The 21597-nt window shown below is 51.7% G+C and overlaps 1 protein-coding gene across 4 annotated transcripts in view; it reads right to left on the reverse strand.

The window, feature by feature from the left end:
- The window catches only part of RAD50 (RAD50 double strand break repair protein), a 41080-nt gene extending 23755 nt beyond the window's left edge, over positions 1-17325 (reverse strand). The window contains exons 1-14 of one of the 4 annotated variants that reach the window (XR_010306357.1): positions 15711-16177; positions 15436-15609; positions 14961-15044; positions 13488-13639; positions 12545-12730; positions 11547-11751; positions 10682-10810; positions 8996-9161; positions 7193-7386; positions 4834-5040; positions 3247-3429; positions 2871-3028; positions 1821-1996; positions 531-768 (exon numbers count right to left, since the gene is read on the reverse strand). Coding sequence is in view for 3 of the 4 variants with exons in the window: in XM_064161515.1 (XP_064017585.1) it covers positions 531-768; positions 1821-1996; positions 2871-3028; positions 3247-3429; positions 4834-5040; positions 7193-7386; positions 8996-9161; positions 10682-10810; positions 11547-11751; positions 12545-12730; positions 13488-13639; positions 14961-15044; positions 15436-15564 (2207 nt within the window). In the remaining variant the exon portion in view is untranslated. Of the gene's footprint in view, positions 1-530; positions 769-1820; positions 1997-2870; positions 3029-3246; positions 3430-4833; positions 5041-7192; positions 7387-8995; positions 9162-10681; positions 10811-11546; positions 11752-12544; positions 12731-13487; positions 13640-14960; positions 15045-15435; positions 15610-15710; positions 16178-16869; positions 16908-17200 lie in introns of those variants that run through there. The other 3 variants (XM_064161515.1, XM_064161514.1, XM_064161513.1) reach the window with 3 other exon arrangements.
- Positions 17326-21597: the final 4272 nt, after the last annotated feature.

Here is a 21597-nt window from a genome sequence, read left to right on the forward strand (position 1 = left end):
AGTTGAAATTAAATGTCTCATGCAACGTGGCTTTAAAACACCTCCAGGGAGGAAGCAGCCACAACCTCCCTGGGCAACCCATTCCAGTGTCTCAAAGGACCAGAAACAGCCAGAACATAAACCAGTTTAAATTAAATGTCTCATCCAACCTGGCTTTAAAACACCTCCAGGGAGGAAGCAGCCACAACCTCCCTGGGCAACCCGTGCCAGTGTCTCAAAGGACCAGAAACAGCCAGAACATGAACCAGTTTGAAGTTGAAATTAAATGTCTCATCCAACCTGGCTTTAAACACCTCCAGGGAGGAAGCAGCCACAACCTCCCTGGGCAACCTGTGCCAGTGTCTCAAAGGAGCAGAAACAGCCAAAACATGAACCAGTTTGAAGTTGAAATTAAATGCCAGCAAAAACATTGTTCTCAACAACGAGACTTAACTAACCCTCAAATAAAGCCTCCTGGATGTCTGCCTAATTTGCAGTGACCAAAAGCCAAGTATTTGCAAGAAAATGCCATGGTTTGCTAAGTACTTTACCTGAGTGGTTTGAGACTCATCATTTCATCACGTTTTTTCTCTTTCCTTTTAAGCTCAGACTCAGTTGACTTCAGTTTGTCCGGAGCCAGGCGCAGCTTAGACTGCAGATCGCTGATGACATCCTGCAGCTCAGCCTCTGTCTGGAAGACTCTTTGGCAAACAGGACAACAGGACTGGTTCTCCTCAGTCAGTTGTGTAATGAACTGGGAGTAAACTGCAGTGGCTCCAGCAAGCACAGCTGGTTTAAGAAGAAACAAAGGATGTGATGTTTAGGAAGCAGAACACCATCAGATCTGGGGTATCTATGCACTGTAAGTGAAGATGGGATTAGAACCCATAAAACTCAGAGGCAGGGAACCACAATCCCAGTGTGGTGGGGTTGGAAGGGACCTCTGGAGATCATCCATCCAACACTCTTGCTAAAGCAGGGGTACACACAGCAGCTTGCCCAGCATCACAATGTCCAGATGGGTTTGGAATATCTCCAGAGAAGGAGACTCCACAACCTCTCTGGGGAACCTGTTCCAGTGCTCTGGGACCCTTACAGTAAAGCAATTCCCCCTGGTGTTGAGCTGGAACCTCCTGTGCTGCAGCTTACACCCATTGTTCCTTGTCCTCTCCAGGGAGCAGTGAGCAGAGCCTGTCCCCCTCTTCTGACCCCCAGCCCTCAGACGTTTATGAACACTGATTCAATCCCCTCTCAGTCTTCTCTTCTCCAGATCAAACAGCCTCAGGTTCCTCAGCCTCTCCTCATAAGGCAGTGCTCCAGTCCCTTCATCATCCTTGTAGCTCTCCACTGGACCCTCTCCAGCCACGGTGGGGCTGGGTTGATCCCCTGGACCCTCTCCAGCCACGGTGGGGCTGGGTTGATCCCCTGGACTCTCTCCAGCCACGGTGGTGTTGGGTTGATCCATTGGACCCTCTCCAGCCACGGTGGGGCTGGGTTGATCCACTGGACCCTCTCCAGCCACAGTGGTGCTGGGTTGATCCACTGGACCTCTCCAGCCACGGTGGGGCCAGGTTGATCCCCTGGACCCTCTCCAGCCACGGTGGTGCTGGGCTGATCCCCTGGACCCTCTCCAGCCACAGTGGGGCTGGGTTGATCCTCTGGACCCTCTCCAGCCATGGTGGTGTTGGGTTGATGGTTGGACTGGACAATCTTGGAGGTCTTTTCTAACCCAAACAGTTGTAGGAAGCAAGAACCCCAGCAGAGAATCCCAGCATCCCTGCCTGCAACTGACATTTAAAACAAGGTTTAGGGAAGGCCAAACCAGAGCTCTCTGAGTTTACCTCGCTGCTTTGAGCTTTTCTCAATGTCATCCTGAAGTCTCTTCAGATCACTGTCAAAATCCTGGCTTCCACAGACATCAAAGAGGCGAGTTTCATGCTGGTCCAACTGCTCCTCCTTCTTTTTCAGCTCAGTGCTGGTGTGAGTTTTGTCGCATTCCACTGACGCCAGCCGTTTGCTGCAACAGCAATGCACAAACTCTCTTCATTACCCAAGAAACAACCCCCAGATTCTGAGCTGTTTAAAGCAAAAGCAAAACCAAAACCAGGGGAGGCTAATTTGAAATGTGCATTGCAGGGCACAGGGAGCAGGGAGGGTTTTGTGCCCAGGTGGCCAAGAGAGCCGATGGCATCCTGGCCTGCATCAGGAGTAGTGTGGCCAGTAGGACAAGGGAGGTTATTCTGCCCCTGGACTCAGCACTGCTCAGGCCACACCTTGAGTGCTGTGTCCAGTTCTGGGCTCCTCAATTCAGAAGAGATGTTGAGGTGCTGGAATGTGTCCAGAGAAAGGCTAGTGAAGGGCCTGGAACACAAACCCTATGAGGAGAGGCTGAGGGAGCTGGGGGTGTGCAGCCTGCAGCAGAGGAGAATGTTTCCATGACTGTGTAAGAACCCAAACAGTATCCAAATCAGAGGTCAGGGATGGTAAGAGTTCTGAATAGCAACATTAATAAACAATACTGCTTTGGGAAAATATCATCTCCCATCAATTAATTCCCCCTCCCTGACAGGCTCAAGCAATGCGGTCTAGTAGGAAGTGGCAGAGGGTTGGAACTGGATGATCTTCAAAGTCCCTTCCAATTCAAACCAGTCTGTGACCCTACATGACACAGCTCCACACAGAATGCCAGGCTGGAAGGGACCCCCAAGGACCATCTGATCCATCCTTTCTAGGTGACAGTGTAGCTTAAGTTCTGCAGGACACTTTAATTTTGGAGATCCCCAAACAAGCAAGAACAAATTAAACTCACAGGCACATTACAACTCTCCAATGTTTCCACTCACAATTACATCAATACTTAAGGAAACCTGATGAACTAAATGAATACCTACTTCAGAGCTGCAAGATTATCCCTTGCCTGATGAACCTTTCTATTTTGATCATGAAGCCAGTCTTCAAGTTGTTTTTTGTTAGGGAAGTAGCCCATTAGTGATGTCAGCTCCTCAGAATGTCTTGATTTCACTTTCCTGATCTGCTCTTCTTTATCTGCCTGGGAAAATGAAACATTGAAGATTAACTTTTCCTGCCTTCCAGTTGATGTCACTAAGTGTGCCCATGGAGTGAATGGCTTCAGTGAACTCAGAACAGAAGGTCTGCAGGTGACTGTTGGTAGGCACACAAATATTGAGGGGACTTAAGCACACAAATCTCGAGGGGACTGCATTCATTTCATGTCCCTCTCTCACAAAATGACAACAGAAAAATTACTTTGTCTTTCTTTAGCATTTCCAACTGGGTAATGGTCATGGTATGCAGATTCAACTGCTCCATCTCCTGATCCAGCTTCCTAAGAGCTTTGTCCAGGTTCATCTTCTCGTTTTGCAGGGTTCGTACTTCCTGTTCCAGCGTTTCAATGTTGCTGCTCCTCTCAGCCTTCTCCAGCTCGTGCTCCTGGAGTGCAAATCAAAACCAGGGCCTTAAAGAATGACACTGACCAATGAAGTTCTAACTGAAAGAAACAGAAGTGTTTGTGAGAGAAACAGAAGAGCATGTGAGGGAAAACAGCTCTGCAGACACCATGGTCAGTGAACAAAGAGATGTAGGAGGTACTCCAAGAGCTGGAACAAGGGCACTGTGGCCCATGAAGATGATGATGGTGAGAAAGGTTGTTCCCTGCAGCCCATGGAGCTCAGTGGTGGAGCAGGTGGATACCTGAAGGAGGCTGAGACTCCAGGAGCAGCTCACAGGTTCCTAGCAGGACCCGTGACCCTGGGGAGAGAGAAGCCCACACTGCACAGCTCTGTTCCTGAAGGACAGCACTTCGTGAAAGGGACCCATGCTGGAGCAGTTCATTGTGAACTGCAGCCAATGGGAAGGACTCGTGTTGGAGGAGGTCACAGAGGATTGTGTCCCATGGGAGGAGCTCCAGGAAGAGTGCGAGGAGTCTCCCCCTAAGGACAAAGGAGCAGCAGCAGAGACTATCTCACAGACAAGACAGCTGGAAGCAGGTCAGACTTTGCTGTAGTTGCAGACTACTATGGGGACAAGGTGAGAGAGCTGGGGTTGTTCAGCCTGCAGAAGGCTCCAAGGAAACTTCCTTGTAGCTTGCCAGTACCTGAGAGTGGCCTATATGGTGGGAAGGGACTTTTTACAGGGGCCTGTAGTGACAGGACAAGGCTCAATGGATTAGAACTAAGCAGGGACTATTAAGGGGACAAGGTGAGAGAGCTGGGGTTGTTCAGCCTGCAGAAAGCTCCAAGGAAACTTCCTTGTAGCTTGCCAGTACCTGAGAGTGGCCTATATGGTGGGGAGGGACTTTTTACAGGGGCTTACAGAATGAGGATCAAAGGATTAGAGCTGGAAGAGGGCAGATTTAGACTGGAGATGAGGAATAAATTCATTCCAGTGAGGGTGGTGAGACACTGGCACAGGTTTCCCAGGGAGTCTGTGGATGCTCCCTGCCTGGAGGTGTTCAAGGGCAAGCTGGATGAGGCCCTGAGCAACCTGGGCTAGTGGAAAGTGTCCCTGCAGGTGATTTGAACTAGATGATCTTTAAGGTCCCTTCCAACACAAAGCATTCTATGACATCAGGAGCTGTGACTACTGCCCTGTTTACAACTCACCAAGCAAAAGGTCTACGTTCTGAGGGTGCACTGTACAAAGAGTGAACAGTCCCTGCTCCAAAAGGTGAAGCATCTGAAGAGGTAAAGCTTAGAGAAGGAATTGAAAATGCAGCTGTTGGAGTAAACACAAAAAGTTTGGGAGGGTTTGTGGTCTGGGGAATTTGGTTTTCAGTGCTAAAGCCTCAAGTCCTTACTTCAAACCTCCTGCTATTTTTCAGTGACATTAACTTACTGTCTTGGCAATCTCCTGATCCAGCTCCAGAATCCTGTCTGAAAACCCCTCCAGCTGCTGCAATTCATGTCTTACATTCTTCAGCTCCTCTTGTTTCTTACTTTGAATGTCTGATTTCAGGTCGATGGTTCTTTCCAAGCCAGTTTTCTTGTCTCTTTTCTCCTCTATCTGTTTCTGTTTCATTGCTTCTTTCCGTGCATATTCTCTCTGAAAGAAGGCAGCAATCATACACTCATTTTTATTTCATAACACCACAACCTTCAAACTCACTTTTTCACACCAGCCTGCAGCTCTTCACCACTGAAATACTCAGAGAAGTAAAACCTGTCCATTTCCTGTTGAAATATTCTGACAGGTAAATGTGGACACATCACACTGACAACTTTCTGGAAGGGCAGCTCTGTTCTGAAGGTGAAGAAAGGGACCTGGGGGTACTGGTAAAGAGATGGTAGCTGAAGGTGAGCCAGCAGTGTGCCCAGGTGGGCAAGAGAGCCAACGGCATCCTGGGCTGGCTCAGGAGCAGTGTGGGCAGCAGGACAAGGGAGGTTCTTCTGCCCCTGTGCTCAGCACTGCTCAGGCCACACCTTGAGTGCTGTGCCCAGCTCTGGGCTCCTCAATTCCAGAGAGATGTTGAGGTGCTGGCAGGCGTCCAGAGGAGGGCAACAAGGCTGGGGAGGGGCCTGGAGCACAGCCCTGTGAAGAGAGGCTGAGGGAGCTGGGGGTGTGCAGCCTGCAGCAGAGGAGGCTCAGGGCAGAGCTCATTGCTGTCTGCAGCTGCCTGAAGGGAGGCTGTAGCCAGGTGGGGTTGGGCTCTGCTGCCAGGCAGCCAGCAACAGAAGAAGGGGACACAGTCTCAAGCTGTGCCAGGGGAGGTCTAGGCTGGATGTTAGGAGGAAGTTGTTGTCAGAGAGAGTGATTGGCATTGGAATGGGCTGCCCAGGGAGGTGGTGGAGTCTCTGTGCCTGGAGGTGTTGAAGCCAAGCCTGGCTGGAGCACTTAGTGCCATGGTCTGGTTGACTGGATAGGGTTGGGTGCTAGGGTGGGCTGTCTGAGCTTGGAGCTCTCTGCCAACCTGCTTGATTCTATGATATGATTCTAAGAATTTGCTTCCTTCTTAACCACTGAAATTCTTCCACAGGGTTGTCAATGATCCAGCTGCAAGAGAGGGCTGCTGAGAAAAGCCTGACTGAAGAACTGTGTCAATTCAGCTCATCTGATGGCCACTCTTAGCTCCAAAACTAATTTCCACTGAAAGATTCAGGGAATCTCAAAGATCTTCAGAGGTCTCTTCCAGCCCCTACTGTTCTGTGATTCTGTGAATTCATAGTAAAGAATTCCAGAAGGGGGAAAAGAAGAAGCTTCAGCTTCCTCTCCCTCTCAACATTCCTCCTCTTCCTTCCAGGATGATGAATGAGCCAAGGCCACTGGGATGAGGCTCAACAAAGCCAAGTGCTGGGTCTTGCACTTGGGTCACAACAACCTCATGAAAGGGGGAAAAGAAGAACTTCAGCTTCCTCTCCCTCTCAATGTTCCTCCTCCTCCTTCTAGGATTACAAATGAGCCAAGGCCAATGAGATGAGGCACAACAAAGCCAAGTGCTGGGTCTTGGACTTGGGTCACAACAACCTCACAAATGCTCCAGGGTTGGGGCAGAGCAGCTGGAAACTGCCCAGTAAAAGAGGACCCAGGGGTGCTGGCTGACAGCAGGTGGAGATGAGCCAGCAGTGTGCCCAGGTAGCCAAGGCCACCAGCATCCTGGTTTGGATCAGTGATGCCAACAGGACCAGGGCAGGGATTGCCCTCCTGTAGCCAGAACAGCTGAGGCCACACCTTGAACACTGGTGGCAGTTTGGGGCCCCTCGCTCCAACAAGGACACTGACTGAGTTTGGGGAAGGGCAACAAAGCTGGGGAAGGGTCTGGAGAGCAATACTGGGGAGGGGTCTGGAGAGCAATACTGGGGAGGGGTCTGGAGAGCAATGCTGGGGAGGAGCAGCTGAAGGAACCATAGCTGCAGAGCCTGGAGAAAAGGAGGCTGAGAGGAGACCTCACTGCTCTCTCTGTGAAGGGAGGCTAGAGCCAGGTGGGGGCCAGGTTCTTCTCCGAGGTAAGAAGCTAAAGCATGAGAGCAACTGCCTGAAGCTGCACCAGGGGAGGTTTAGGTTGGACACAAGGAACTATTCCTTCACTGAAAGAGTGGTTAAGCCCTGGAAGAGGCTGCCCAGGGTTGTGGTGGAGCCTCTCTCCCTGGAAGCACTCCAAAAAAGGCACAGATGTGGTACTGAGGGACACAGTTTAGTGGTGAGCAGGCAGTGCTCCGTGATTCAATGAGGACACCCTAATAACCAACAGGTCTCTTACCAGGGCACGCTCTGCAGCCTCTGCCTCTCTGTCCTGCCTCTCCCGGAGCAAGGCGTGGAAGCTGGCGAGGTGCCTGTCGCTGAAGGGCGCTCGCTCGAAGCCGTCGATCCCCAGCTGCGCCGCCAGGGACTGCACCAGCGAGTCCCTGGTGGAGATGTGCTCCTGGTGACGATCTGCCTGCAGCTGCAGACGACCTTCACAAAGACAGAACGTGATGTAGAATCACAGCATCGCAGACTGCTCTGGGTGGGAAGAGGCTTTTCAAGCTCATCTAAGCACAATCCCCACCCCTGCAGTCAAGCAGGGACATGTGCAGCAGGTTGGTCAGAGGCCTGCAATGGCTGCAGGGATGGAATCATAGAATCAAGCAGGTTGGAAGAGAGCTCCAAGCTCAGCCAGCCCAACCTAGCACCCAGCCCTGGCCAAGCAACCAGACCATGGCACTAAGTGCCCCAGCTAGCCTTGGCTTCAACACCTCCAGGCACAGCCACTCCACCACCTCCCTGGGCAGCCCATTCCAATGCCAATCACTCTCTCTGACAACAACTTCCTCCTAACAGCCAGCCTAGACCTGCCCTGGCACAGCTTGAGACTGTGTCCCCTTCTGTTGCTGATTGTCTGGCAGAAGAGCCCAACCCCACCTGGCTACAGCCTCCCTGCAGGCAGCTGCAGGCAGCAATGAGCTCTGCCCTAAGCCTCCTCTGCTGCAGGCTGCACCCCCCCAGCTCCCTCAGCCTCTCCTCACAGGGCTCTGCTCCAGGCCCCTCCCCAGCTTTGTCGCCCTCCTGTGGACACCTTTCAGTACTGCAACATCTCTCTTGAATGGAGCAGCCCAGAACTGGACACAGCACTCCAGGGGTGGCCTGAGCAGTGCTGAGCACAGGGGCACAAGAATCTCCCTTGTCCTGCTGCCCACACTGCTCCTGAGCCAGCCCAGGATGCCATTGGCTCTGCTGCCCACCTGGGCACACTGCTGCCTCATCTGCAGCTAATAGCTTCCAGTACCCCTAGGTACCTTTCTTCCTGGCTGCTCTCCAGCCACTCTGTCCCCAGCCTGTAGCACTGCTTCGGGTTGCTGAGCTTCTGCCACCTCTCTGGGCAACCTGGGACAGGGTCTTACCACCCCCAGTAGAAAAACTTTCTTCCTTCTCTCCAGTCTGAATGTCCTTCTTTTAGTTTAAACCATCACCACTTGTTCTGCCACAACAGGTCCTGCTTGAGAGTCTGTCCCCAGCTTTGTGGTCAGCCTCCTTAAGCACGCAAAGGCCACCAGAAGGTCTCCTTGGAGCTTTCTCTTCTGAACAAGCCCAGCTCTCAGAGCCTTCCTTCTCTTCTAGCCCTTCCTTCTAGCCCTCCCATCACTCTGTCCAGCCCCAAGCTGAGCCACTGGGCATGCCAAACCTTCCTGATTTTTCTCTCTTACTCAAACACACTCAGCCAATCCCCTGTGGTTGGGAGGAATTTCATCACCTAAAGCAAGCAGAGCTCAGACAGTGAACACTGCAAGCCAAGGCTGACACTGAGCTAAGTCATCACAAATCATGCATTTGAGATGGCTTTATAAAGAACAAAGGAACTGCAGGATGTGATCAGAGCTCAGAACAACAGAAGACTAAATTTTCCCAGACAGGAACACTCAGACCTGTCCATTTGTGAAACACCCATTTAGAGATGACCCCAAGCTCACACATATTTTAGGAGGTCTGTCCAGTTCAAATCCTCTCAGTTCTTATCAGTAGATCTACTTCAGATCTTAATTAGGCTGAAAAACAAATACCAGGTTAGAGAAGAAGTCTAAATTACCTTGCTCAACAAGCAGCTCTGATTTCTCACTGTTGTATCTCTGGCACTCTTTGGTGGCTCTATCCAACTCATTCTTGCACTCTGACAACCTCTTCTCCTTCTCCTTCACTGTCTTCTGGTGGTTTTCATACCTGTCCCTTAGTTGTTCATCTGTTCCTTGAAAAACCTGCACAGCAAACACAACACAGAATAGCACCAGGTTTATAACTCCAATTCGAAGCCAGTTAATGCTGTGTTAGAGAAGAGGGGTTTTAACAGAAGAGGATGCAAGAAGTAAGATGTAAAACACCTCCCCCACTGAATTTCTGTAAGATAAAAAGCTGCAAGAAAAAAAGGAAGAAAATGTATTTCTCTTAGGGTGAGAGAGCAAATGAATCTGATTTTTGTTACCACCCCAATCTGCTTCTTAGGCTGATAGGGCAAAAGAATCTGATTGTTACCACCCCAATCTGTTTCTCTTAGGCTGACAGAGCAAATGAATCTGATTTTTGCCACTCCCATCTCTTTTCCACAGGCTGATAGGGCAAACTAATCTGATTTTTACCACTCTCATCTCTTTTCCTTAGGCTGATAGAGCAAATGAATCTGATTTTTACCACTCCCATCTCTTTTTCTTATGCTGATAGAGCAAATGAATGTGATTTTTGTTACCACTCCAATCTGTTTCTCTTAGGCTGATAGAGCAAATGAATCTGATTTTTGCTACCACTCCAATCTGTTTCTCTTAGGCTGATAGGGCAAATGAATGTGATTTTTGCTACCACCCCAATCTGTTTCTCTTAGGCTGATAGGGCAAATGAATGTGATTTTTGCTACCACCCCAATCTGTTTCTCTTAGGCTGATAGAGCAAATGAATTTGATTATTGTTACCACTCCAATCTGTTTCTCTTAGGCTGATAGAGCAAATGAATGTGATTTTTGCTACCACCCCAATCTGTTTCTCTTAGGCTGATAGAGCAAATGAATGTGATTTTTGCTACCACCCCAATCTGTTTCTCTTAGGCTGATAGAGCAAATGAATCTGATTTTTGTTACCACCCCAATCTGTTTTCCTCACGCTGATAGAGCAAATGAATCTGATTGTTACCACTCCAATTTATTTCTCTTAGGCTGCTAGAGCAAATGATTCTAATTTTTACTCAAATCTATTTTGATTAGTCTGATATTAATTTGTTCTTTCTCCCCACTACCAAACTCCTTTCCATGTTTCAAGATAATTTTGGGTGCTTTGCCATCACCTCAGCAAACTGACAATTATTTTAACAGAGAGAAACAAAAAAAAGTCTCCAGGGAGATGAAGAATATTAAGGTCAGGAGCTGGCCCATGTTAGCTAAAACAAGTGCTGGCTGTCACCAGCACACAGCCAGAAGCAGACAGGTTTAAGTTACAGAGCACAGAAAGCTGCTGGTACCAATAATTAGCATTTGGATGTGAGATACTGTCAGCATTTGCCTTCCTGACAAGCTGCTCTGTGGTGGAAGGCAAGTGACACAAGTAATTTAACCCAAATTACAAATGGCTCTATTGGGTCAGATTGGCCATATCTGAGAGTATCAAGTAAGCTGAGTGGGCTGGGAACAAGTTCCTCAGCAGCATCTGATTTTAATGATACATTTCATTAGGCAGCAAAAGACAGGCTGATTCCTCAGCTGAAAGGAGGGCAGAATGCAACCTAAAAGCCAACCTTTTCCATCTTCTGCTGCAGATCTTGATTGTCTTTCTCCATCTGCCTCCTCCTGCTCTCCAGGGCTTTCACCTCGTTGTCCAGCTTCATCACTTTCATGAGATTCTGTTCCACTGCTGCCAGAGAACTCTGCAAAGAAGCAATGCTCTAAGTGAAGCATCTCATCAGCTGAGGAATCCCATTATCTCTTGTCCTATACACTACAGCTGCTCTAAGTGTAAAACCTAAGAGGCTCTGGGGCTGTCCAGCCTGGAGAACAGCAGCCCCAGAGGGGATCTGCTCAATGCTCAGCAAGAGATGAAGGGTGGGGGCAAGAGGATGGGGCCAGACTCTTGTCAGTGGTGCTCAGTGCCAGGACAAGGGGCAGTGGGCACAAACTGGAAGCCAGGAGGTTCTATCTGAACAGGTCTTTGGTGTGAGAATGCTGGAGACCTGGAGCAGGCTGCCCAGAATGGTTGTGGAGTCTTCTTCTCTGGAGAGCTTCCAAACCAAGCAGGACAGTGTTCCTGGGCAAGGTGCTGTGGGTCCTTTAGCAGCAGAAGTTGGACTGGATGGTCTGCAGAGGTCCCTTCCAAGCCCCACTATGCTGGGATACTGTAATACAGTAGTTTTAGATAAACTAAGCCCCAAAAACCCTAATGTCACCACAAGAATTGCCAAACTATTCTCTTCAACTGCCAATGACTGTTTCCAGACTGGACCAGCATCTGCCAGGCATGTTTGATTCTGCTTCAGAGCCAAGGATTAGATAACACCACAGAAAGGTGTAAGAATTGAATCCAGATGCTCAGCTTTTCCATTTCCCTGTGCCTTTTAGCACTGATGTTTTGTGTTACAGTCTAACCACCATTGCTATCCAAATTACCTTTAGGGGCTCAAGCTGACTCTCTATGGATTTTACATTCTCCTTAGAAGCCACCAGTTGAGCCTCTCTGTTGCTCAGATGATCCTGGATTTCCTGTGCTTTCTCTTTGTTCTGCTTTAGGTACTTCAGTTCTGTCTGACACTCTTTGACTTTGGAGCTTTGTTTCATCCGTACCTGACGGAGAGTTTCGAGGGCTTTAATGTACCTTTAAAAAAGACAAAGTTTCAGACCCTGCTGCCAATACCACATTGATTTTCTTTATTTACTGTGAGGGTGGCGAGAGCCTGGCTCAGGTTGCCCAGAGAGGTGGGAGAGGTTCCCATTCCTTGGAACCATTCCAGGTCATAGAATCAAGCAGGTTGGAAGAGAGCTCCAAGTGGATCCAGTCCAACCTAGCACCCAGCCCTGGCCAATCAACCAGACCATGGCACTCAGTGCCCCAGCCAGCCTTGGCTTCAACACCTCCAGCCACAGCCACTCCACAACCTCCCTGGGCAGCCCATTCCAAAGCCAATCACTCTCTCTGACAACAACTTCCTCCTCACAGCCAGCCTAGACCTCCCCCACCACAACTTGAGGCTGTTTCCCCTTCTTCTGTTGTTGGCTGCCTGGCAGCAGAGCCCAACCCCACCTGGCTACAGCCTCCCTGCAGGCAGCTGCAGGCAGCAATGAGCTCTGCCCTGAGCCTCCTCTGCTGCAGGCTGCACACCCCCAGCTCCCTCAGCCGCCTCACAGGCCTTGTGTTCCAGGACTCTCACCAGCTTCCTTGCCCCTGACAGGTCAGGCTGGCTGAGGCTCTGAGCAATCTGCTCTAGCTGCAGATATCCCTGCTGACTGCAAGTGGGTTGGACTGGATGAGCTTTAAAGGTCCCCTCCAACCCAAAGCCTTCTCTGAGGCATGAATACCAATACATCAAACAATACCTTACACACTTTCAACACACCTACATTATGAAAGGCATTTCTTACTTAGCTTCTACACAGTGAAAGAGAAAAACCTTGTTGCTGAGAAGATCTCATCAAATTTCTGCTTGAGGGCTTTCCCTTCACTTAATGGCCAGTTGGATTCTTCTTGGTGGCAGAAGATGACGTTGTTGAGCACTGCTTTGGACACACCAAGGGCACTGATCATCTCTCGATCAATTTCTGCACACTTGGAGCTCAGGCTCACCTTCTCACCGTGCCTGTGGACAGAAAGGAGGTGCCCAAAGAAGTTGCCAGCATATTCTTTTAAAAGCAAGCTGCCTTTTCACAGACTAATAGAATCAAGCAGTTTGGAAGAGAGCTCCAAGCTCATCCAGTCCAACCTAGCACCCAGCCCTGCCCAACCAACCAGACCATGGCACTAAGTGCCCCAGCCAGGCTTGGCTTCAACACCTCCAGGCACAGCCACTCCACCACCTCCCTGGGCAGCCCATTCCAATGCCAATCACTCTCTCTGACAACAACTTCCTCCTAACATCCAGCCTAAATCTCCCCTGGCACAGCTTGAGGCTGAGTCCCCTTCTTCTGTTGCTGGCTGCCTGGCAGCAGAGCCCAACCCCACCTGGCTCCAGCCTCCTTTCAGGGTGTTGTTATAGAGAACAATGAGGTCTCCCCTCAGCCTCCTTTTGTCCAGGTTGAACAACTCTACTTCCCTCAGTTGCTTCTCACAAGATCTGTGCTCCAGACCCTTCTCCAGCCTTTTTGCCCTTCTCTGGCCCTACTCCAGCCCCTCAATGTCCTTCTTGGAGTGAGGGGCCCAAAACTGAAGCCACTATTTGACATATGGCCTCACTAGTACAGAGGAACAATCACTGCCTGGGTCTTGTTGGCCACAGTTTGATACCAGCCACGATGCTGTTGGCCTTCTTGGCCACTTGGGCACACTGCAGGCTCACAGTCAGCTGGCTGTCGACCAACATGTAAAAGGAAGGAAAAAAAAACCCCATAGCAGCTTACCTTGTTCTAGTAATGACAGATTCCAGTGTTTTGAATTCTGTTTTCTTGCCTTTCTGGGTGCAGATCATGGATCTCTGGACAGCCAGGAGCTCTCCGTTTACATCTCGAAACTGCAGTCGAATCTGAGCTCTCACATCTGTTTCATTGGCAACCTTCAGCAGAAACAAAACCCAAACCTTAGTTTCTCTCAATGTCCAAACAAACACGTGTCTCCCTGGCTGGGGCTCATGTTCTGAACTCCCCCAGCTCTCTGTTTACCCTGCAATCACAGCATCACAGTATTATTTGGATTGGAAGAGACCTCACAGATCATCAAGTCCAACCCTTTACCACAGAGCTCAAGGCCAGACCATGGCACCAAGTGCCACGTCCAGTCCTGCCTTGAACAGCTCCAGGGACGGCGACTCCACCACCTCCCCGGGCAGCCCATTCCAGTGTCCAATGACTCTCTCAGGGAAGAACTTTCTCCTCACCTCCAGCCTAAATCTCCCCTGGTGCAGCCTGAGGCTGTGTCCTCTCGTTCTGGTGCTGGCCACCTGAGAGAAGAGAGCAACCTCCTCCTGGCCACAACCTCCCCTCAGGTACTTGCAGACAGCAATAAGGTCTCCCCTGAGCCTCCTCTTCTCCAGGCTAACCAATCCCAGCTCCCTCAGCCTCTCCTCGTAGGGCTGTGCTCAAGGCCTCTCCCCAGCCTCGTCGCCCTTCTCTGGACATGCTCAAGCATCTCAATGTCCCTCCTAAACTGGGGGGGCCCAGAACTGAACACAGCACTCAAGGTGTGGTCTAACCAGTGCAGAGTACAGGGGCAGAATGACCTCCCTGCTCCTGCTGGCCACACCATTCCTGATGCAGGCCAGGATGCCATTGGCTCTCTTGGCCACCTGGGCACACTGCTGGCTCATGTTCAGGTGGGTATCAATCAGCACCCCCAGATCCCTCTCTGTCTGGCTGCTCTCAGCCACTCCGACCCCAGCCTGTATCTCTGCATGGGGTTGTTGTGGCCAAAGTGCAGCACCCTGCACTTGGAGCTCTTGAACCCCATCCTACTGGACTCTGCCCATCTTCCAGGCGGACAGATACGAGCAGCTCATGTCTGCCTAGATCTTAGGCATCCCTGTTTTCATAGAACAGTTTGGGTTGGAGAGGACCTTAAAAGCCATTTAGGTCCAACCCCCTGTGCAGTAGAGTAGTTTACTTCAGAGTAAACACACATTTAAACAGCCTCAAGCTGTGACAGAGCAGGTTTAGGCTGGATGTTAGGAGAAGTTCTTCACAGCAACAATGATTGGCATTGGAATGGGCTGCCTGGGGAGGTGGTGGAGTCACCATCCCTGGGGGTGTTTAAAAGGAGGCTGCATGAGGCACTTAGTGCCAAGGGTTAGTTAATTAGAAGGTGATAGGTTGGACTCGATCCTGGAGGTCCTTTCCAACCTGCTTAATTCTGTGATTAAATGCAGTCACTATGGTTTTTACCTTTGGATCATGTACAAACGAGTTTCCTTTGGTGCCAGGAGGAAAATCTCCAGTGGATATGTACTTAAGACATTCAATGATAGTCTAAGAGGACAGAAATAAATACAGTTACAATGGCAGCTTAAACGAGATAAACAGTAAGAAAAACACAGCAACAGCTCAAATTCTTACAAGTGAGTTAAATGTGTGAGGAGAGGGAAACAAGAAGTGATTTTGGGAGTACCATGAGAATATGGTACTTTGCCAAATGAGTTTTAACCAGGAGGTTGAGATCAGTTTGCTCTGATCTCAACCAGCCCTCTGCATACTCCAGGCATGAGAGAAGACCTCTGACCGTGCGCTGACAAACAGCACATTTGCAGTGCTGAAACTTCCTGCTCGTTGTAAATATTTTGGCCCTATCTTTAATTCCTTCCTGTGGAGACCATTAAAGCCTTTCAGACCTCTTCACAGCTCAACACGCAGTCAGCCTTACCGTTTTTCCTGCGCCGTTTGGCCCCACCAAAATAGTTAAGGGACTAAAGAAAGTGATAATCTGTTTGTCTTTATCCTCCACCCCAAAGCTCCTCACGCCGAGGATACTCATTTTCTCGATCTTCGACATTCCTGCAGAGCTCCCCCGCAGCCAGAAGCGGAAATGTTATAAACCCTGCAAAACAGAGCCCCGTGAGAACCCCAGAAGGCAAACATCACAGCTGGCAAGATGCTCTTAACGCTTCTGCGCTTGCAGAAGTGTCTTTCACAACGCACCTAAGGCTCCTCAGCCGTGGCTCGAAGCACAGGGCACGCAAAGGTACAAACCCGTCGGGTTTACGTTAAGAAGCAGAGCAACTTAAAAGGAGGAGCAGATTGTTTATCATCCAGCTGAAAGCGATAACCAGAAAGAAGCTACTAAATCACACGCAAAGGCCAACAGTCCATGCTGCAAACCCCACATGCTGCTTTCTGAATGCCCCAACCACAACCGAAGCCCAACTATGTTGTTTTCCCTTGAAAGCCATCCACTGCTGCGCTGCGGTATGAGCTTTACTGCTACCTCCGTCCCTGTCTGGGACATCCATCGTTACTTTTGTCCCGACGTGTGGGAGAAAGCAGAGACTGCACCGCGAAGTGAAAGCGGGGAAGGCCCAGGGGCAGCGCAGGAATAGGAGCTGCTGCTGCTGCTACGGTCTGTGGTGACTGATGGAGACAACTCCTACCCACATGCCCGCATCTCCCACCCACATCCCTGCAACTCCTACCCACATCCCCACCCTTGTCCCCCAGCAAACAGCTGTCTTTAGAGCGCCTAGTTCAGCTCTGTTCATACAGCCCAACCCGCCCTGCTCGGGGCCGCCTTTACTCTGTCCCCTCCGCTCTACTCTCCAGGCACTCCCCATCCCCTCGAGGCTCTCCTCCTCCCCTCGCTGCCTCCTTGAAGCTCTCTCTATCCCCCCCGCTCTCCCCAGCCCGTCCCCTCCGCTCTACTCTCGAGGCTTTCCCCATCCCATCGAGGCTCTCCTCCTCCCCTCCGCTCTCCCCTCCGCTCTCCCCATCCCCCCAGGTCTCCGCCCGTCCTCTCGCTTTCCCCTCACGACTCTGCCCGTCCCCCTCCTCCCTCTCTCCCGGGCAGGCAGGGCCGAGTCCAGGCCCTTCCGAAGCGGCTCGCTGGAGAGGCCGAGCGGCGCTGTGCCCTGCCCGGCCACCTCTGCGGTTGGCAGCAGGCAGCAGGCAGCAGCAGGGGCATTTCCTGGAGGCAGCCCGCCGCCGGGGCAGAAGCGTGCAGCCGGACTTCCCCGCCCGCCGCGCCGCGCTGCAGCGGGGGTGGGCACTTTCCAAGGCAGAGACGCTGGCTCCGCCGCGGCGGGGGCGCCCACTCCATTCCATTCCATTCCATCCCCACCTCCAGCCCCGCCGTGCCCCCGCGCACCTCCGCTCGCCACCGCCGTCCCGCGCTCCCCGACAGCCACCGCGGCCTCTGCCACGCCCCCGCTGGCAGCGGAGCCCTCCCCCCGCACCGAGCCCGCCCCCGCTGGCAGCGGAGCCCTCCCCCCGCACCGAGCCCGGCCCCCGCTGACAGCGGAGCCCTCCCCCCGCACCGAGCCCGGCCCCGCTCGCAGCGGAGCCCTCCCCCCGCACCGAGCCCGGCCCCCGCTGACAGCGGAGCCCTCCCCCCGCACCGAGCCCGGCCCCCGCTGACAGCGGAGCCCGCCCGCCCCACCGAGCCCGGTCCCCGCTAATAGCGGATCCGCCCAGCTCACCGAGCCCGGCCCCCGCTGACAGTGGTTCCCCCGTCCCTCAGCGCGCTGCGCAGAGTCCTTTCTCCGTGCTCCGAAGGCTGCTCTGCCCAGCTGTCGCCGCAGCTGGAGCCAAGGCGGCTGCGCCGAGCCGGTCCTGACATTGCCGCAATCCAAGATAAACTTCACAGCCAGCTTCAGAAGCTTCCAGAAGCTTTATTTACAGAGAGGTGACCCGAGGGTGTACTCCACTGATGTGTGTCTGGAGAGCCTGTCCCGGAGCTGCCTGGCTGAGCTCGGCTGCTGTCGGTCGCTGCTTTCTCAGAGCCGACGCTTTCCCCCGCCGCTGGCGGGCGGTGCACGCTCCGTGCGCTGCCTCTGCAGCCGCTCCGACCTCCAGAGTGTGCTCCAGAAGGCACAGGTTAGCAGGGAGGAGTGTCCCGTTTCACACCATCTCCTTCCCGCCCATAGCCGATCTGCGCTCTTAATCAGCGCTTCATATGCTCATAGAATCATCACCGAATCAAGCAGGTTGGGAGAGAGCTCCAAGCTCATCCAGTCCAACCTTGCACCCAGCCCTGCCCAACCAACCAGACCATGGCACTAAGTGCCCCAGCCAGGCTTGGCTTCAACACCTCCAGGCACGGCCACTCCACCACCTCCCTGGGCAGCCCATTCCAATGCCAATCACTCTCTCTGACAACAACTTCCTAACAACAGCCAGCCTAGACCTGCCCTGGCACAGCTTGAGACTGTGTCCCCTTGTTCTGGTGCTGGGTGCCTGGCAGCAGAGCCCAACCCCACCTGGCTACAGCCTCCCTGCAGGCAGCTGCAGGCAGCAATGAGCTCTGCCCTGAGCCTCCTCTGCTGCAGGCTGCACCCCCCCAGCTCCCTCAGCCTCTCCTCACAGGGCTGTGCTCCAGGCCCCTCACAGCTTTGGCGCCCTCCTGTGGACACCTTTCAGTACTGCAACATCTCTCTTGAATGGAGCAGCCCAGACCTGGACACAGCACTCAAGGTGTGGCCTGAGCAGTGCTGAGTGCAGAGGCAGATTTTTTTGGTGGTGTGGTAAGTGGGGATCTAATAAATGTTTATAAATCTCTGAGGCCTGGGGGTCAGGAGGGGGGGACAGGCTCTGCTCACTGCTCCCTGAGATAGGACAAGCAGCAATGGATGGAAGCTGCAGCACAGGAGGTTCCAGCTCAACACAAGGGGGAACTTATTGGCTGGAAGGGTCCCAGAGCCCTGGCACAGGCTGCCCAGAGAGGCTGTAGAGTCTCCTTCTCTGGAGCCTTTCAAAGCCTGTCTGGATGTGTTGCTGTGTGCCCTGAGCTAGATTGTATGGTCCTGCTCTGGCAGGGGGGCTGGACTCGATGATCTCTTTGGCTCCCTTCTGACATCCTGTGAGCCTGTGATTTCCTCTCATCCTGTTGCTTGTACCTTGGGAGAAGAGACCAAACCCCCACCTCACTCCATCCTCCTTGCAGAGAGTTGCAGAGAGCAGTGAGGTCTCCCCTCAGACTCCTTTTCTCCAGGCTGAACAACCCCAGGTCTCTCAGCTGCTCCTCCCCAGCCCTGTTCTCCAGACCCTTCCCCAGCTTTGTTGCTCTTCTCTGGACACAGTCCAGCCCCTCAATGTGCTTCTCAGAGTGAGGGGCCCCAAGCTGAACCCAGTATTTGAAGTGCAGCCTGAGCAGTGCTGAGTATAGAGAGGAAGAGTCACCTTTCTAGTCCTGCTGATGCAGGTCACGATGCTGTTTGCCTCTTTAGCCACCTGGGCACACTGCTGGCTCACGTTGTACCTTTGTGCTACTCTGTGAGGGTTTAGTGGGAACTGTTACTCCACTTGCTGCCTCCTTGGGCTGTCAGCACAGTTATCAGACTTTCAGAGCCTGTAAACCTGTGAACATGAAAGCTGAGGACCAGAAGGGACTACTTGAGTCAGTGTTTCCAGCCTCCTGCAATGCAAATTGTTGTGTCAGCCCTTCTAGAAATCTCTCAATGCCCCTTTAGAAAACTGGCTGAGACTTGAGGTGTCCCTGCCTGTGGCAGGGGGTTGCAAGTAGATGATCTTTAAGGTCCCTTTCTATGATTCTACAGTTAGGAAGAAGAACAGCTAGCAGTCACAAACTCCAACAGCCTAGCCCTCTGATGGCTGCAGTCTCCCCCCTTTCAGATGCTGCTCTTTGCTCCCTCCACCACCTGTCTCACACTATCCTAAAGCAGTATTTTGCCTTCAGCTGCCCATCCTTCCTTGGCATCTTTTTAACCACTGTGCTATCCTCATTTACCTGCTTTGGTTTAGGTTCTGCATGTACACTCAGTTCTGATCTCACTCCACCCTACAGATGCAATGGCAGGACACTTGCATCTGGGAATCAGGACCTTACAGAGTGATCTCATTAGCCTCTACTGCACTTAGAACCGTGGAGTTGGTTCATTTGGAAAAGACCTTTAAGATCATTGAGTTCAACCTTCAACCCAACACCAGCATAGCCATTAAACCATGTCCCCAGGTGCCATGACCACACATATCTTAGACACCTCCAGGGATTGGGACTCCACCACCTCCCTGGGTAGCCTGTGCCAATCCCTGACCACTCTTGCAGCAAAGAGATTGCTCCTAATCTCCAATCTAAACCTCCCCTGACACAATTTCAGGCCATTTCCTCTCCTTCTATCACCTGATACTAGGGAGGAGAGACTAACCCCCAGCTCACTCCAACCTCCCTTTAGGTAGTTGTAGAGAGAAAGGCATAGTTGGGTGCATGGCAGCTTTACTGGGAGACACTAATCCTACGTTGCCTTCAGACTTTTTTTTTCCATTCCACTCCCACATATGTCCCACAATGTCACAACTCTCTCTTTATTCAAATGCCACAAGGCTCATCAAAGCTATCTCCCATGGTCCTCTCCAGGGGTGGTGGGCAGAAGTGGTCCATTACTGGAGTTCATGTGCAGCTTGTTCCTCTCCTGTATCACTGAGGAGATACCACCACCCAGGTGGCATCTCAGCATGAGTGGGATCAGTTTGGGGCAAAATGTGTCATTGTTTCTTAGGTGGCTGAGATATTGGTGATTCAGAGGCTGGGGCAGTCCCAAAAGCTTAAATGTAAGAAGAAACATTTGCTCCTTTAATTCTTCTTCACTACTCTATTAGCACACACTTTATTAGTACACACTAACAGAGAGAGATCATAGAATAGAATCAGCCAACCAGGTTAGAAAAGACCTCTAAGGTCATCCAGTCCAACCTACCACCCAGCCCTATCAAATCAACTAGATCATAGAATCAAGCAGGTTGGAAGAGACCTCCAAGCTCATCCAGTCCAACCTATCCCCCAGCCCTATTCAGTCAACCAGACCATGGCACAAAATGCCTCATCCAGTTGACTCCTCTATTAGCATAGCAAAGGATAGAGAAACTAATGCCTATACTAGTATTTTTAACAGAACTACCACTCTGTGAAACAGAACAAAATGATTGCTTTAAAGCCATGCTGTGGCAAAGGGAAACCTTTCACATCTGCTTTTCTCCTGCCTGGTTCATCACAAGATGCTTCTCATCCCTTGCCCTTGAGGAAACAGTGGCCATACCAGCTACAGCAAAGGTCTGTCTTACTTAGTGCCTTGTCTCTAAGAGCAGTCAAGTGCTGCTTTCCATGGAGGAATGTAAGTATCTGTTGTGTTATTCCCTATGTGCTCTTTCAGGATGCAGGTATATTCAGCTGGGAGCCTCTTGTCTGCTTTGGATGTGTTCCATGAACCAAGTGCTAAAAGGAGTCCTTTCAAGGAGCTTTTTTCAGCTGGGAACAAAAGGACAAGAATCATAGATTCAAGCAGGTTGGCAGAGAGCTCCAAGCTCATCCAGACCAACCTAGCACCCAGCCCTAGCCAACCAACCAGACCATGGCACTAAGTGCCCCAGCCAGCCTTGGCTTCAACACCTCCAGGCACAAAGACTCCACCACCTCCCTGGGCAGCCCATTCCAGTGCCAATCACTCTCTCTGACAACAACTTCCTCCTAACATCCAGCCTGAACCTGCCCTGGCACAGCTTGAGGCTGTGTCCCCTTCTTCTGTTGCTGCTTGCCTGGCAGAAGACCCCAACTCTACCTGGCTACAACCTCCCTTCAGGTAGTTGTAGACAGCAATGAGCTCTGCCCTGAGACTCCTCTTTTGCAGGCTGCACCCCCCCAGCTCCCTCAGCCTCTCCTCACAGGGCTGTGCTCCAAGCCCCTCCCCAGCCTTGTTGCCCTTCTCTCAACACCTTCCAGCACCTCAACATCACTCTTGAGAGAACTGGACACAGTAGTCAAGGTGTGACCTGACCAGTGCTGAGAAGAAACAGCCTGAATTGCACCAGGGGAGGTTTAGGTTGGAGATTAGCAAAAATGATTCACTGTAAGAGTGGTCAGACA

Source organism: Pogoniulus pusillus, chromosome 22 (assembly GCF_015220805.1).
Source record: "Pogoniulus pusillus isolate bPogPus1 chromosome 22, bPogPus1.pri, whole genome shotgun sequence".
In the NCBI taxonomy this organism is placed as follows: domain Eukaryota; kingdom Metazoa; phylum Chordata; class Aves; order Piciformes; family Lybiidae; genus Pogoniulus; species Pogoniulus pusillus.